At 35.4% G+C, this 15,820-nt stretch overlaps 1 protein-coding gene across 1 annotated transcript in view; it reads right to left on the bottom strand.

Annotated features, from left to right (window-relative positions):
* Positions 1–15,155, bottom strand: part of LOC137007713 (LIM and SH3 domain protein 1-like) — a 219,109-nt gene extending 203,954 nt beyond the window's left edge. The window contains exons 1-2 of the mRNA XM_067369344.1: positions 14,893–15,155; positions 5,125–5,219 (exon numbers count right to left, since the gene is read on the bottom strand). Coding sequence (XP_067225445.1) covers positions 5,125–5,219; positions 14,893–14,961 — 164 coding nt within the window. The 5' untranslated portion in view covers positions 14,962–15,155. The remainder of the gene's footprint in view (positions 1–5,124; positions 5,220–14,892) is intronic.
* Between the last annotated feature and the right edge of the window lie 665 nt (positions 15,156–15,820).

Genomic DNA, 15,820 nt, shown 5'->3' with positions numbered 1-15,820 from the left:
ATCTGCAGGTGTATTTGAAAAGTTAACTAATCATCTTGTAATTAATGTCATTTCAGTTCTACTTTCAGAGTATGAATTATCATATGCAGTAAAAGGCAACAACGTTTTGCCGCAAACTCAACTGACTGGTTTCTCTCCTGTATAATTTCATACAAGTCTCTTCAGACCTTACTGTACATGATTTATGAGCTTCTACAACTTTTGACCTCCTAACTGAACTCCTATCCACAAATTGTTTATAGAAATAAAAAGAGTATAAATAAAAATGGTAAAACTTTACAATAAGGTTTCATTTATAAACATTAATGTATTAACCAACATCAACAATGAGCAATATCTTTGCTACAGTATTTATTAATCTTTGTTAATGTTAGCTAAACATAAAAATAATCATTCATGGTTAGTTCATGATAGTGCATTAAGTAATGTTAACAAGTACAACTTTTGATTTAAACAATGTAATAGTAAATGTTGAAATTAACATTAACTTAAATAGTGTAGAAGTATTGTTCTTCCTTAGTTCATGTAAAGTTAACTAACGTTAACTAATGAAACCTTATTGTTTGTTATTGTTACCATAAAAATAAATAACAGTTTTCTTTTAGTCTTAAGTGCAATCAATAAGTGCAACCATAATCAAAGCACTCTCTCAATATTCAAAGTGCAAATAGAGACCACATTTTTCTTTAAGCATGATACAGAGCTGAGAGATGCTTACAACTACACAGCCCAGCCTAACATAGTTTTCATATTGGAAGATATTTGCATGCATACTTTCAAATGCAGGGTGCCACTTTCAAATGCGGGGTATTAACATCGTGTTTGAATATGAACATAGCGGTGGCATATTCTTTCCTAATTTCACCCTCACACTATCACGAGACTGCTTTTCGCCTCGACGAGAAATCTTGTCACAATTTAATCTCGCGAAATCTCGTGACACAAGATCTCGTCACACCCCTACTAGACATGCATGTGAAATTTCTATGGGCACTGTAACAGTCACAAAATTACGTCACATTCTGCACTTTTTTAAAATACAATTCAACATATAATATATTAAAAAAAGTTATGTCATAAAATATGTCAATCTATTTCACTTTACTGCAATGCAGCAATACTGCAGGTTTAAAGTTTGTGCTCTTTTAATTAAGCTAAAAGGTCCCGCTGAGGAGTATCAATCATCTTCAATTGGTCACACGTCTTCATGTGATACAAATTCATGTCAGAGTTCACCAGACTTTAACTTCGGAACACACTGAAATGAGAAACCTCTTCGCATGAGCTTGCGTTTCCTGTCCCCCACATTCATTTGCATGTGAATGGAACGAAAAGTGTAGTGTGACTGCCCCTTTACCCAACAGTTACCCTACAAGTTACAACTTCCCCAAGTGAGTAACAGGAAAAGTTCACATATGATGTGGAAAATGTTCACCTAAAGATGGCCTATCTTCATCTTCTCAACCTCAGCATAACTTGTATATGTTGAAGACAAATCCCAAAATGGATTTGTTGTAAAATGAGGTCAAATTGAACCTCCTAGCCTTGTCTAAATAAAGCTCAATGTGTTGCAGGGAAAGAGAACAAAAACTTCCTGTGGCAGTTTAAACTGAGCTAAAGAGATGCACTATAATTCACAGGTGAGGGTGACCTCAGAAAGAATGGCCTTTTCAGAATGAAGCACCTTTTCTTATCTAAGCCTACCTAACGAACACCAACACTGATCTGGTTTGCCTGACACAAGAAACAATAGGCCTACAATGATTGTGGTCTTGTATGTTTCAAATAAAGCAGAACATACCCACAAAGAGTGCTTTATTGAACTCACAAGACCTGTGCAAACAGCCACATTGTATTGTTGTGGAAGAATATTTCATTCACTTCCACGTGAAAGTAAATATCAGGCTAAGGGGGCTTTCACACAAGCAGTTTAGTTTGAAACAAAGCACATTTCGGCATAGGCTGGGCCGGCCCAAGAATTCTGGCTTTCTCAAATGTAGGCATGTGATGGTATCAAATTTTCATGTTGCGATTGCTGAAGCTTTTATCACGGTATACTGTATTATCACGATATTGACATAAGTTGCAAAAAAAAGTGTTGTCATACTATAACAGGTTTAAGAACTCTTTTTGTAATAACAAGAAGAACTCTGAATGTTTAAATACAAAACACCAAAAATATATAAAGTAAAATTTTCAAGCAGATTAAAGTGCAAAAGAATTAGGCTATAAAGAACAACAGGCAACACTTTACAATAAGGTCTCATTATTTAATGCATTAAATAAGATTGAGCAATAGCTACATTTGTTACAGAAAGTATTATTTTTTTGTTAATGTTAGTTAAGAAATACAACTGATCATTGTTAGTTTCATCTCAGGTCCATTAAATAAGTTCTTTTGATTTTCGTAATGTTATTAAACAGTAACTAAGAAATTAACATTAACTAAGAATAACTAATGCTTTATCAGTATTTTTCATTGTGAGTTTGGTAATAATGTATTAGCATGTTAACTAGTGAACCCATATGTCTCAAAGTTTTACTGAACAATAACAAATAATCAGAATATTTCTAATCATTATGGCATGTTGTAGTCCAGATTAAAATATAAAAATGTTTAAGTTTGAAAATAAATAGCCTATTAAGTCTTTAAGTATTAAAGGTGCCGTAGAACGTCTTTTCAAAAGATGTAATATAAGTCTAAGGTGTCCCCTGAATGTGTCTGTGAAGTTTCAGCTCAAAATACCCCATAGATTTTTTTTTATTAATTTTTTTAACTGCCTATTTTGGGGCATCATTAACTATTCACCGATTCAGGCTGGCGGGCCCTTTAAATCTCTCACTCCCTACCCTCCCGAGCTCTCTACTATAAGTGCAGTTATACAGTGCATAAACAAAGTTCACACAGCTAATATAACCCTCAAATGGATCTTTACAAGATGTTCGTCATTCATGCTGCATGCATGCATTGATTCCTGTGAGTATAGTATTTATTTGGATGTTTACATTTGATTCTGAATGAGTTTGAGGCTACACTGTTGGAGAGATTTACAAAGAATGAAGTTGTGTTTATGAATTATACAGACTGCAAGTGTTTAAAAATGAAAATAGCGATGGCTCTTGTCTCCACGAATACAGTAATAAACAATGGTAACTTTAAACACATTTAACAGTACATTAGCAACATGCTAACGAAACATTTAGAAAGACAATTTACAAATATCACTAAAAATATCATGTAATCATGGATCATGTCAGTTATTATTGCTCCATCTGCCATTTTTCGCTATTGTCCTTGCTTTCTTACCTAGTCTGATGATTCTGCTGTGCACAGATCCAGACGTTAATACTGGCTGCCCTTGTGTAATGCCTTGAACATGGGCTGGCATATGCAAATATTGGGGTCATACATATTAATGATTCCGACTGTTACGTAACAGCCGGTGTTATGTTGAGATTCGCCTGTTTTCCGGAGGTCTTTTAAACAAATGAGATTTATATAAGAAGGAGGAAGCAATGGAGTTTGAAACTCAACATATGCCTTTTCCATGTACTGAACACTTGTTATTCAACTATGCCGAGGTAAATTCTATTTTTGATTCTAGGGCACCTTTAAGAATTTGGTGCTGTGATGAACAACATTGAGATTACAAAAAACTGAATGGCTGTTTGAAGCATTTCTTTAAAACTGTTTTTTAGCGCAGTTGCTTTGTTTGCGGGGTTTCCGGGGTAACCGCTGCATTCTGTTGTTCCATCAGCGCCCTCTGCTGTCAGAGAGTGAACATGCATTTTCATTCAGCGAATCTCCTTCACTTCGCCATATGCTTCTCATGCACGTTGGGCTTGTTTACATCTGGGCATGTGTCCCTTTGACACAGAATACAGCGGTGTTGTGCATTTTATACGGCTGATGGGGAAAGTATTCTTAAATGCATTATAAAAATTGTAACAATTTGTAATAAATAATTATTTACGGTATGTTGAAGTGCCCACAATAACAATATCATGCATATTCATTATCGCAATATATCACATTACCGAATATCGGCACATGTCTAATCAAATGAACAAGAACTCTCACAGGACTCCTCCACAAAATGAAGCTTGGCCAGAAATGTTTGTCTTACCTAACAGAACTTCAAATATTTGTCATTGGAGAAGTGATATGGTTAATGTGCATCTGTGTGTTTATGCAACTTTATGCAACTGAAGAATCTTGCTGTCAGATTTTTTTTTTCTACTGGGGCCAACAGCACAAAAACATATGTTGGCAGATAGTGGTGCAGTCAAAGTTTAGACAATATAAATAAATGCTTAAAGGGAAAGTTCACTCCAGAAATAAAATTATCATCATCTGCTCATCCTCATGTTGTTCTTAACCTGTATGGTTTATTTAGTGAACAGTGAACAGTGAGCAGTGACAGTCAAATGACAATTTTTTTTTTTTTTAATCTAGTTTAAAATACATCTGCCAAGTTCTTAGAAATGTACTCTTTGTATTAATGTTGGTTTCATATTGTTTTGAAAAACTTTTAAAAAATTTAACAAGTAAAAAAGTAAAACAATGAAATTATCCATATACCCTTTAACCCTTTAAACCCGAAGTGTACATGCAGTTAGTTGTTATTACTCAGTACTTAAATGTATAATTACACTGTAATACTGACACCTTAAAATAAAGTAACCCCTAACTTTATCCCTATAGTAATTACATGTAGTTAATTAATATTACACAGTACTTAAATGTATAATTACACTGTAAAAAGGACACCTTAAAATAAAGTGTGTCACTCAAATGTTTTTTCCGAATATTAATATAACAAAACTGCTTCACTGCTTATTTTTTAATAAATAAGTAATAAAATATGTTATGCAAAACTACTAAGAATTTTTATTCATAATGATATCAACAGTTAATAAATGAATTTTAATTAATAAATTGAAAATTATATTATAGTAAAAAAGTATCTGTGTCACTGTATGAAGTGCATTTTTATGTATTTCTGAATAAATGAATAGTTCCAAACAAAAGAAAATGAGAATCAAGTCATGGACCCAGGACTGAAATTTAGATTTCAAGTCAGATATTTCAGGAATGTTTTTTTTTTTTTTTTTTTTACTTACTGGCTGCAGTAGGGTTTCTTGTCAAAGCCTTTGTAGTTCTTCATATTCAGAGTCATTTTGCAAACCTCACAGCTGAAACATCCTTTGTGCCAATACTGTAAAAGAAAGAAAAGCAGAGAAAATTTATTGAGTATAACAAGACTTCTGAGAAGGCTGGAATTAATGTGGGAAACATACTTATAAGCTAAGAGTGGACTCTTGCAAAGAATCTACTAGTTTAAACGAGATGCTTCTAGATGCTTCAAGATATCTCTATATTTTAATGGTGTAGCCTTGTGGTTATTGATCAGGTAACCAAAAGGTTTTAAGTTCAAAATAAGCCATCACCATTGTGCTTTTGAGTGAAGCATTTAACCCCAGGTTGCTCCACTTTCCCTGTATCTTAAAATGGTGAAATTATGTGGTGTCACATGACCCGTGAGTATGATGGCAGCTAACCCTACTCATTATCATTTATATATCCAAGTTCTTTCGCTAATTGTTCGACATGTTGTTTTATGTTTTGACACGGGGCACTGAAAGCAAATGCAGCGTGATAAAGCACAACCCGCTATGATCGCATCTGCTAAGGAGAAGCAGCAGCAGTTTATTGAAGCACAGTTTAAAACATTGCAAGACAGACTGGATAATATTCATTCGGAGCTCTCCAGCTACTCTAATGGGGTGAGAGAACCGCGTAATAGATACTACAGTCTGAACAGCTGGGTTGGCAAACTGGAGAAGAATCACAACAAATGTCCCGCAAGGACTGACAAGCTTGGAAAAGATGGCTGATTTTGAAGACTGGAGCCGCAGGGGTAATGTTTGTATTATGAATCTCCTGGAAGGCGTGGAAGCCACAAATCGTCTCCGGCTTATCCTCTCCTTCCTTGAATCTACTCAAGCCTTATGAAATTGCCCGCAAATGGCGTTCAAGCACACAATATCAAGCCAATCAAAAGGCTTTCTCAGCATCTAAATACAAAGTTGCACACAGTATGTCCATTCCACTGGCTATGTGTATAACATGTAGTAATCGGCCACAAGATGAGATTTAATGAAACCGGTCTGATCATTGGTCCCTCTAGGGAAGTCCAGGGGCCGTTGTCCACCCATCACAGAATCCTTTGGGAAACACTGAAATATGTCATGGATTTTTTAAATAACGTACATTTTTCATGGGCTTTCCACTACATATTTCAGTAAGAGACATAATTTACGTTATATTAAGCCATACAAGTCTTAACACTAGGGGTCCCCTTTAAAGGATGCTCTTGTAAGTATGAAAAGGGGTATCCCTCCCGATCTGTACCTTTCTTTCTGGGATGAGCTGGGACAGCCTTTGTTGAATATGATTCAGTATTCTATTCGGTTTGATTCTTTTAATAATAGTGATAATATGGCCATTATTACTCTGTTACCTAAGCCTAATAAAGACTTGACTCAGTGTCGGAATTATAGACCATTATCTCTTTTAAACAGTGATGTGAAACTGTTCGCCAAAGTTTTGGCTTCCCGTTTGTATGCATTTATGACTAAATTGGTTTATAATGATCAGACCGGTTTCATTAAATCTCATCTTGTGGCTGATAATGTTAGCTGGTACATATTATACACATAGCCAGTGGAATGGACATACCGTGTGCAACTTTGTATTTAGATGCTGAGAAAGCCTTTGATTGGCTTGAATGGCATTACCTTTGGTCAGTATTGGAATACCTTGGTTTAGGCAGAGATTATATTAATATGGTAAAAGTATTTTATGCCAATCCTTCCGCTGTGGTCATGACAGGGGGCACCACCTCTCCAATGATTTCTATATTACGTTGGACTCGTGAGGGATGCCCTCTCGCCACTCTTATTGCACTCTCTCAGTCTCTTGCACAGAAAATTCATCAACATTCTTTGGTTAGCTCTATCACTTAGCAACACTTCATAGAATTTCATTATATGCAGATGAAGATTATTCTATACATTAGTAATACAGCTACGTCTATTCATCATATTTTGTCTGTATAATTTTGTACAAACAATTAGCCAATTATCTGGGTATAAGATTAATTGGAACAAATCTTCATTGATGCACTTAAACAATTAATCTTCTAACTCTGTTTTTACATCTTTTATACTGATAGTAACCAGCTTTAGATATTTGGGTGTGGACATATTTCCATCTCTGCACACAACAGCTCTGAGAAATTACCAGGGTAAATATAATCGGTTAGAGATGGACCTGACTTGTTGGTCAACACTACCTTTATCTTTACAAGCTCGGATTTCTGTTGTCAAAATGGATATTTTGCCTTGCATTCATTTTTTTTCTGCTATGGTACATCTGTCGCTACCTTTAGATGACCGGTCTAAACTGCAAAGACTAATTTCTAAGTTCATATGGAACGGCAAGTCCCCTCATATAATATTCAACACTGCAGCGTTGCAAAAATGCCAGCAGTCTTGCGCTACTGGACTTTAAGCTTTATCACTGGGCTTTCATCTTATGATCTCTTACAGTATGGTTGAATCCTGGCTCTGCTGTATCTTGGCAACCAATTGAATTTAATCTAAAATATTTGATTTCTGGCAACATTCCCTTGAAGAATGCGAAACAGCATTTTGGCCCAATAATAGCATACCTTCTTTCTACCTGGTGTGCGGCTTCAAAGTTTTCCCATAATGACCATAAATGGCATTCTGAATTATTCTATAATCATTATCATCTTTTAGATAATAAACCTTTTGTTTTCTCAGACTGGAGTGATAAAGGGATTCATGTTGTAGCTGATGTCTGGAGGGACAATGGTTTACGGCATAATGGTTTAATGGTTTTTTTAATGATTTATGGGCAAAATATAATTTACCAGGCACTTCATTCTCTTATCTGTGCCTGAGATCTGCCATGCTTGCATATGGGGTTCCTTGAGGCCCTATCATTCTTTGCATTACTTGCTTACTACATATGGAATTACAAAGGGTATTGTTTCATCATTGTATCTGTTGTTTTTGGAAGCCTCTTATAAAAAGTTACCAGTTGTGAACAGTTGGTACAGTGATATTTATGGGGCTGGCCCAGAGGACAGTAATGGCATATGTTGAGATTCAAAATCGCTAACATCAAACATGTCTCTAAAAACCCTAATCATCAATTGATTCACTTCAAGATGATTCACAGGACGTATCTCACTCCCAGGAAGCTTAATTTAATGAAGCTTTCGATCTCTCCTACATGTAACTTTTGCTCAAGTGGGTGTATAGGTACATATACATGCTTGAAGTCAACAAGTTTGAGACAGATTTCAATGCTGAAGGACATTTTGGAGTTTGAGGTATCATGTTGTCCGAGACTTTTACTTCTATGTGATGATTCCTCTTACACTCTCTCTTACACTCAGAAAATGTTGTTTTTCTGTGGACTTACTGCAGCTAAGAAAATGCTTGCCTTGCACTGGAAACCTCTGCACTCTCTTGCTTGGACCCACTGGATGCACTCTTTCTTGGACATTGCGAACATGGAGCTCTCAGTGGCAAGGTTACACAGAACGTCTCAGAGGACTATCTCAGCATGGCTAGATGCTATGGTAAACGTACCTATTAAGCTCACCAAAATCTACAATGAGACATTTTTAGTGCACGGGATATTGGTTTCAGTACAAGAAGTCATCTTAAAATAAAATATTAATCTCTCACACAATAATATTTTATTTTATTTTAAATGACAAAAGCATTTCAATTAAGATGTACATCATTAAATGCAAAAAGTCTGGCTGTGCTTAATGGGCACATTTTTGTACCCTTTGTAACCTCTTAGCCAGCACCCCCGCTTTTGGAAAATCCCAAGAAATGACATACCCAAACTAAAACAGATACAGTTCATGAACCGTTTGCACTAAAAGCATAAGTAAGGTCTTATTTGAAAGCAGACACTTTGCAGTTTATGGTAAACTCATAATTAATTATTGTCACAATGAAGAAAATAGTTAAAAATAGCTTGAAAGTTTTGAAAAGTTATTAGAAATTTATTTTTATGAAATATATTTATGAAAATAAAAGTGAAGTTGGCCTTGTGGCAATCTAGAAATGCACTGCAGCTAAAGCCACATGTCTGACCATGTCGTATTTCAAATCTGAAGGTGATAAGTTTAAAACTCTGAGTTTTATTACATGTTTTTCAAGACCATGTTATGAGACTTTATTTAGAAAAGACTCTAAAATGTTAACTGATGTTTACTGTCATCTATTCAAGTGTATTGTCTATATTGTGTTTGTGGTGCTAACTGCCCCATTCAGTTTCAGTCTCCCCTGAACACATTCACACCTCTCTGCTTATGGCTCTAATTATTCTTTTCTTTTGTCTCTATTATAATTACTGATGTTCTATTCAAGATTTAATCCCTCATTTAATTCACCAAACTTCTCACTTCACCTTCTTTCAAACTGTATCTAATGCCCTTCTTGGAAAAAAAGAGAGAAAAAAGTGAGCTTTACAATTCAATATTTGCATTAGCTCAGAACAGGTGCATCTCTGGGCTCGTTAGCTTAGCACACCAACAAAACATGACAATTTATAAGATTTAAACCATGTTTTTGCTCCAAACTTACAAGTCAATTGTTTTAAATAACCTTCTGTGATGTGATGTGGCTTCGGATCAAAAATCAGACAGAAAATATATAATTTAATGCTATTCTGCACAATGAGAAAAGCTATCTCAATTAGCATTGCATTATAAATATAATCTACTATTATGAATACCTGTGTAACGAGGCGGGAGTCATGGTAAGATCCATATGCAAGCTTTTATTACAAAAGTAAGCGTGGTCGTACAGGCAGGGTAAATCAGGAGCAAACAGGTACAGCAGAGGGTTAGGCAGAATCGTAGTCAGGGCACAGGCAGTAGATCGAGGCAGGCGGATATCATTCACAGAACAGTATACAAGGCAAGAGTCAGGACAGGCAGCAACGGGTCAATAAACGGGAACAGGCAAGATCAATCACAGGCAGACAGGATACAAGGAAACGCTCAGAATTGTCACAAGGAATCAAGACTTCGCGGTGAGGTGGTGTGTGTAGGAGTCCTTTATAGTCCAGGTAATGCATATCAGCTGGGTGTGGTGATTCGTGTGGAGTGTGCATGGCTGTATGTGGCAACACGTGATTGGTGGAGTGAGTGCATGTGATTGACAGGGGGGGATGATGGGAAATGTAGTCCGGGAACTGACAGGATTGTAACAGGAACAGATGGTGATCGTGACACCTGACATAGCGTGAAGAACACAGATAAACCACATATCGTCACAATCGTGTATTTATTACTTTCAAAAGTGACGTTCTGTATGTTTATATCAATGATTATAGATATTACTCCTCTGTATAGAAAATCGACAAACGTATGACAATCCATCAACATTTCTCCAAATGTGCATGCTTTTAAGCTAAAAGCCCTGAGGGATGTTATTTTGTCAAGTTTTTCCATGACGATCTCACAGGAGTTTTTTCTCAAAGGATGAGGCTGACTCCGTTTCTCATATTCGTAACTCCCAACGCATATTAACAAATAACGGTCACTATGCAATGTTGAGAGTAAAATAAAGATTAAAAATTTAAGCTCGAGTCTTAGATCTTTTTAATGATGTATAGTTTGTCAAGGTAATTACATTAAATCTAACAGTAAATTTGAGCTAATTTAAACATGGTTTTGGTGCGCGCCAGTACAAAATTATTGTTTATTTTTAACAACCTTTTTTAAAGAATTGAAAAATGTTTTATTTGAAGGTACAGAGTCAATCACAAAAACAAACAGAACACTAAAATCAAGCAACAAGGCATTCAATTTGATCATTTAAATGTTCTAATTCATGACCAGTGTTTTGTTTTGCTCTATCCTCTGTGCATTCGCGTTCATCATTACGTCATGTGTCAGGTCAGAGTTCACTCTTTCGCCGTAAATCGATACGTACAGCTGCCTGTCGGAAGCTAGTTATTTTAGTTTTTAAAGTTTTAAATATGGATATTTTTCTTACAAAAACCCATCGCTTCACTTCAGAAGGCCTTTCTTAACCCCCTAGAGCCATGTGGATATCTTTTATGATGGATGGTTGCACTTTTTTGGGCTTCAAAATTTCATCCTCTATTTACTGTCATTATAAAGCTTGGAAGAGCAAGGACATTATTTAATATAACTCCGATTGTATTCGTCTTAAAGAAGAAAGTCATATACACTTAGGATTGCTTTATGGTGAGTAAATCATAGGGTAATTTTTATTTTTCGGTGAACTATCCCTTTAAGTCTGTGAAAATAAGTTATTAATAATTTTATAAAGATTAACTTAAAGTGATGACCATCAGTTAATATTTAAAGTCTGTTTATGAAGTATTTACATAGACGTTTAATGTGGATAAGGTTAAAGGGAGCATACTGAGCTTAATTGGAGCAGCAACAATTTTTAATTAATAAATATTACATTAAATTTAAAAGGAAAAGATTTTGCTAAATAAATAATCTAGGTCATATATTAAGTTTATACATATTTTAATATGAACAGCTATTATTGACAATATCTATGAAATTATACTTTTTTCTTTTTGAGGTCACACTGAAGTTGTGTGATTTTCATAGTAGTGCACCCTTTAAGCTCACCTTAAAATAATATGAAGTCTTTAAAAATTGCAGCAGTTTAAAACCACAGACCATCAATAAACTGTAAATTTATAATATTATGGATTCAAAAGTACAAGCCATCAATGCCTGTAAAGTTATATATTTGTGTAGCAAACAATCTTATACAGCTAGTAAGCTAACTATGTTCTGTAGCATCTGCGCTATGTTGCCATGTTAGATCTTTTGGATCTAACTTTCCACATGCAGGTCCCAGGTTATAATATGCAAAAGTCTAAACATTAATTTCTTAATTTTGCAGTAAGTAGTTATAACTACCCCCAGAAATGGCATAACCACCTTAAAAATGCACATTTAAGGAGCTCCTCTTTTGGTGAAAGTTTTAAGACAGCTTTCAAAATGGCCACTAGACAGTGTGAACACATGGATACCCATATCTGATTTTCTTGAAATTATAAGAGGTATGAAGTAATAAACACATCAATTGGTTAAGACATCAAGTAGGATAATACATGATTTTTTTCTTTTTATAATCTGAGCTCAAAGTTTGCAGTGTGCTTAATAGGTACGTTTACCCTAAAAATTAAGGATCGGTTGTAAGATCTGTCTCATGTTCCTACTTTATTATTATTATTATTATTATTATTATTATTATTATTATTACTGTATTTGGATTTTGTTTTGCACTGCTCTTAGACTATTTAATGTATGTTCTGAATGTACTTTTGGGAGATGGGTGTTTGGTCGCTTTGGGAATGTGGAAGGGTAATCTAGAAAAAAAAAAAAAGGTGTTTTTATTTTTATTTTTTAACATTAATATTCTGTAACTCAAATTTGATCACAAACAAAGATGAAGTTAGCCATTGTTGCTTAAATTCCAACGACCCCAGTTGTGTGGCAAATAAAGACTCTGCTCAAACCATGCATGGTCTCTGTATTCAACAATACCTGAATAGCTCACCTCAGTTATAAACTTTGACCTCCGTATTTGCCTAACTATCTAATGGGCAAATATACAGACTGATCCTACTGATTTTATAAGACTTTCTAAGACCTGGAAGGTCTACATTAGTGGCATTTAGTACTAGTCTTTCATTTGGCAAATTTCTTCCACATCTGTTGTTTTTGTTCAATGACAAATAAGGCAAAGGACCATCCAATTCTCAATGTCATTACTTAAATGTCTGACATAAAAGCACATTGACAGCTGTACACCAGCACAAAGAGATTAATAAACCAGCAAGTCCTCTGCAGTTTTCCAGAATCCAGGACACTGCAGATGAAGTGGTCCTATAGCTAAACTGTAAAATCTGCAAAGCTCAATAAAGCACCTCAGAGACGTTTGGATTCCCACTAATATGGTATTGTTAGCAATACAGTCATTTAGACCACACTCCTCATCTACAGCCATAAAGTCTTACTTTACTTACTCATCCTAAAGCCGGGCACACATTTAACAACTAGCTAAAACATTCTAAGACTGTGCTGAACATACAAGTGATTGTTTCCTGCGACTGGAGCCGATTTAAATACTTACACATAGAATTTGAACACCAACTGTAATCGCAGACTGAACGCAACTGGCTCTGACTGGACGCGTTTGAGCGCGATCAGTCATAAGTATCAATTTACATTCATAATTGGCCTTACAATCGTTAAGTGTGTCCCCGGCTTAAGAATTTTTTTTCATCATTTTTTTTTTTTTTCTAATTGGATATCACAATCCTAAAAAAGTAATTTACCATCACTTTTGATCAATTACATTTTTAATTTGTTGTAGACATAGTGGTACCTTTTATGTTTTATCTGGTACCTTCAATTGCCGAAACATTGCCTTTCATAAACCTGCATATAAACACAGTTGTTGACATTGACATGGACACAGCTGATTACCTCAAATGGGACCAATAGGGAATAATCTAATCAGTATCAGATGGCAACTATAATGTGGAAGAAATGATGACAGCATGAAAACATTCCAGCAGCTGGAAAAGGACCTCAACTGCTTAGCTGTTACTGACTCACTGGACTTCCCACTCATCCAACAAATCACCCAATACATCCTCCCATTAACAACAATAGAGGTATACAACCTTGACATTGTAACTTTCTTAACTTCTACCTGTGTTATTTTCTTATTGCCAGTGAGAGACAAATCGTTCATAAAAATGAAAGCTTGAAGGTAGACATACAATGAATCCTAATATATGGTGATAGCCTTTCACAAAAAAAAAACATCTACCACACACAAGGTCAGCCACAAGTGTCCTAACAATATTTTGCTTTCCGCAATAACACAACTCCTCAAAATAACCACCAACATAATTTAAATGCATACCATGCGCCAAACATGTCAAGGCCTGCAGGTGACATCTGGAAAGGATGTGGTGTCATCAACCAGAATATATTAAAATAATAAAACACACAGTAACTGAGACAGTAAAACAAAGCAAAAGCTAATGGCAAATTCACTTAATATAGTAAGAAGAAAACTGAAAAGAAAAAAAGAAAAAAATGTGTAGTTTAGGCATATAAAAGAAGACCAGGGGTCATAAGCCAAAACTGTCAGTCCTATTACACCCTTACAAAAATTTCTATGTACAGTCTTTCTGACAGTCTCTTTAATTAATTTATGGACAATTAAACCAGCCCTAACAGGTCTTTTAAAAAGACATCGACTGTAAACCGCTAACACGGCTACGCCCACATTTTTCTTAAACAGTTAAGATAAATAATAGCAATCAATCCAGATCACGTAGTAAAACACACGTTCGTTGCAAATGACTGTTGTATCCTATTGGAAAATCCCGAGCATGTTGCATAGGCTACATACATCTAGACTAAATAGTTTGTTTCGTTTATTGGAATGTGTTGCTACAGGAAGTTGAAAAGTGAAGCCAACTCAGTATAAAATGAAACAAAACTTAAAACTGATGTCTATGATTTGCGCGCACGGTTTGATAATCATTATTCAATACAAAAAATATACCGTTTATATTATATTTATACATTACGGAAGGAGGAATTCACTGTTTACACTTGAATTGTGCAAATGGATATAAATCAATGACTCGCTCATACCGAATAATGAAATATACAGTGTGCTTACAGAATCCAACGTCATGTAAACGTGTGGATAATGATTTTATTGTATTAAGACATTATAAGCATAACTCACCTTGTCCAAACAATTTACTTTTTCTGTAGGGTACACGATCTTGTCACATCTGCTACACAATGGGTTCATGATGGTCAGCTTGCTTTTGGCCTCCTTAAATGGTTCTAAAGCAACTGGCCAAAAAAATCCGATCGATCTATATAATGGACCAAAAATTACACGGAAGCGGATGTTGGATATGCCACCGTTTGCTGTCACAGCCTACTAAACTAAACGCTCTGTTTTGGGCGCGTTCCTAAACCACGCCTCACTACATGAACGTCTGTAGCGATGTCCGATTCCTAAAAGAATCGTTTATTTGAGTCGGATCTTTTACATGAATCTGTTGAACCGGTTCACACGTCCGACCGTAGCGCTGTGTCCCATTTCTCCTACTTGTACTACGCCCTAAAATGATGTACTCGAGTAAGTAAAGATCTTTTTGTGAAGAAAAAGTACACACTTTTGAATGTGTAGCAGAAGGGTAGACAAGCTGTGGGACATAGCCAGTGGCGAGGCCACAATAAGGGACCAAGGTGGCTGGCCCACCCAGATTGATGGCCCAGAATCAAAATATTTTGTTTTATTTCCAGTCGTTAATTTGGTCTCGAAATATTCATATCTGTTGTGAAGACCTAGCAACATATATAATTTGAAAAATGTATTATTAAAAATACATTTTTTATTTTGTTGTTTTTTATTTTGCGCCGGTAGGCTACTCCAGAGTTGCGACAGCAGCTGGTTACTTGGGTAAAGTTGGTTTTATATTCGCACATTCGGACATTCATATTCAATAGCCTTGTTAATCACACTACATTGGACATTCAGTGGACATTCACAAGTAAATATGCCATTAAAACAATGCCTATTTTGATCGACTGTGAAAATGTTGTAATTGACAATCGTTGGTTGTCGATATCATGTCACTGCTTAAAATTCGCAAACATTA

This window comes from Chanodichthys erythropterus, chromosome 19 (genome assembly GCF_024489055.1).
Source record: "Chanodichthys erythropterus isolate Z2021 chromosome 19, ASM2448905v1, whole genome shotgun sequence".
Lineage (NCBI taxonomy): Eukaryota > Metazoa > Chordata > Actinopteri > Cypriniformes > Xenocyprididae > Chanodichthys > Chanodichthys erythropterus.
The sequence above is the reverse complement of the archived record's forward strand: the minus strand, read 5'-3'. Positions and strand labels throughout refer to the sequence as shown.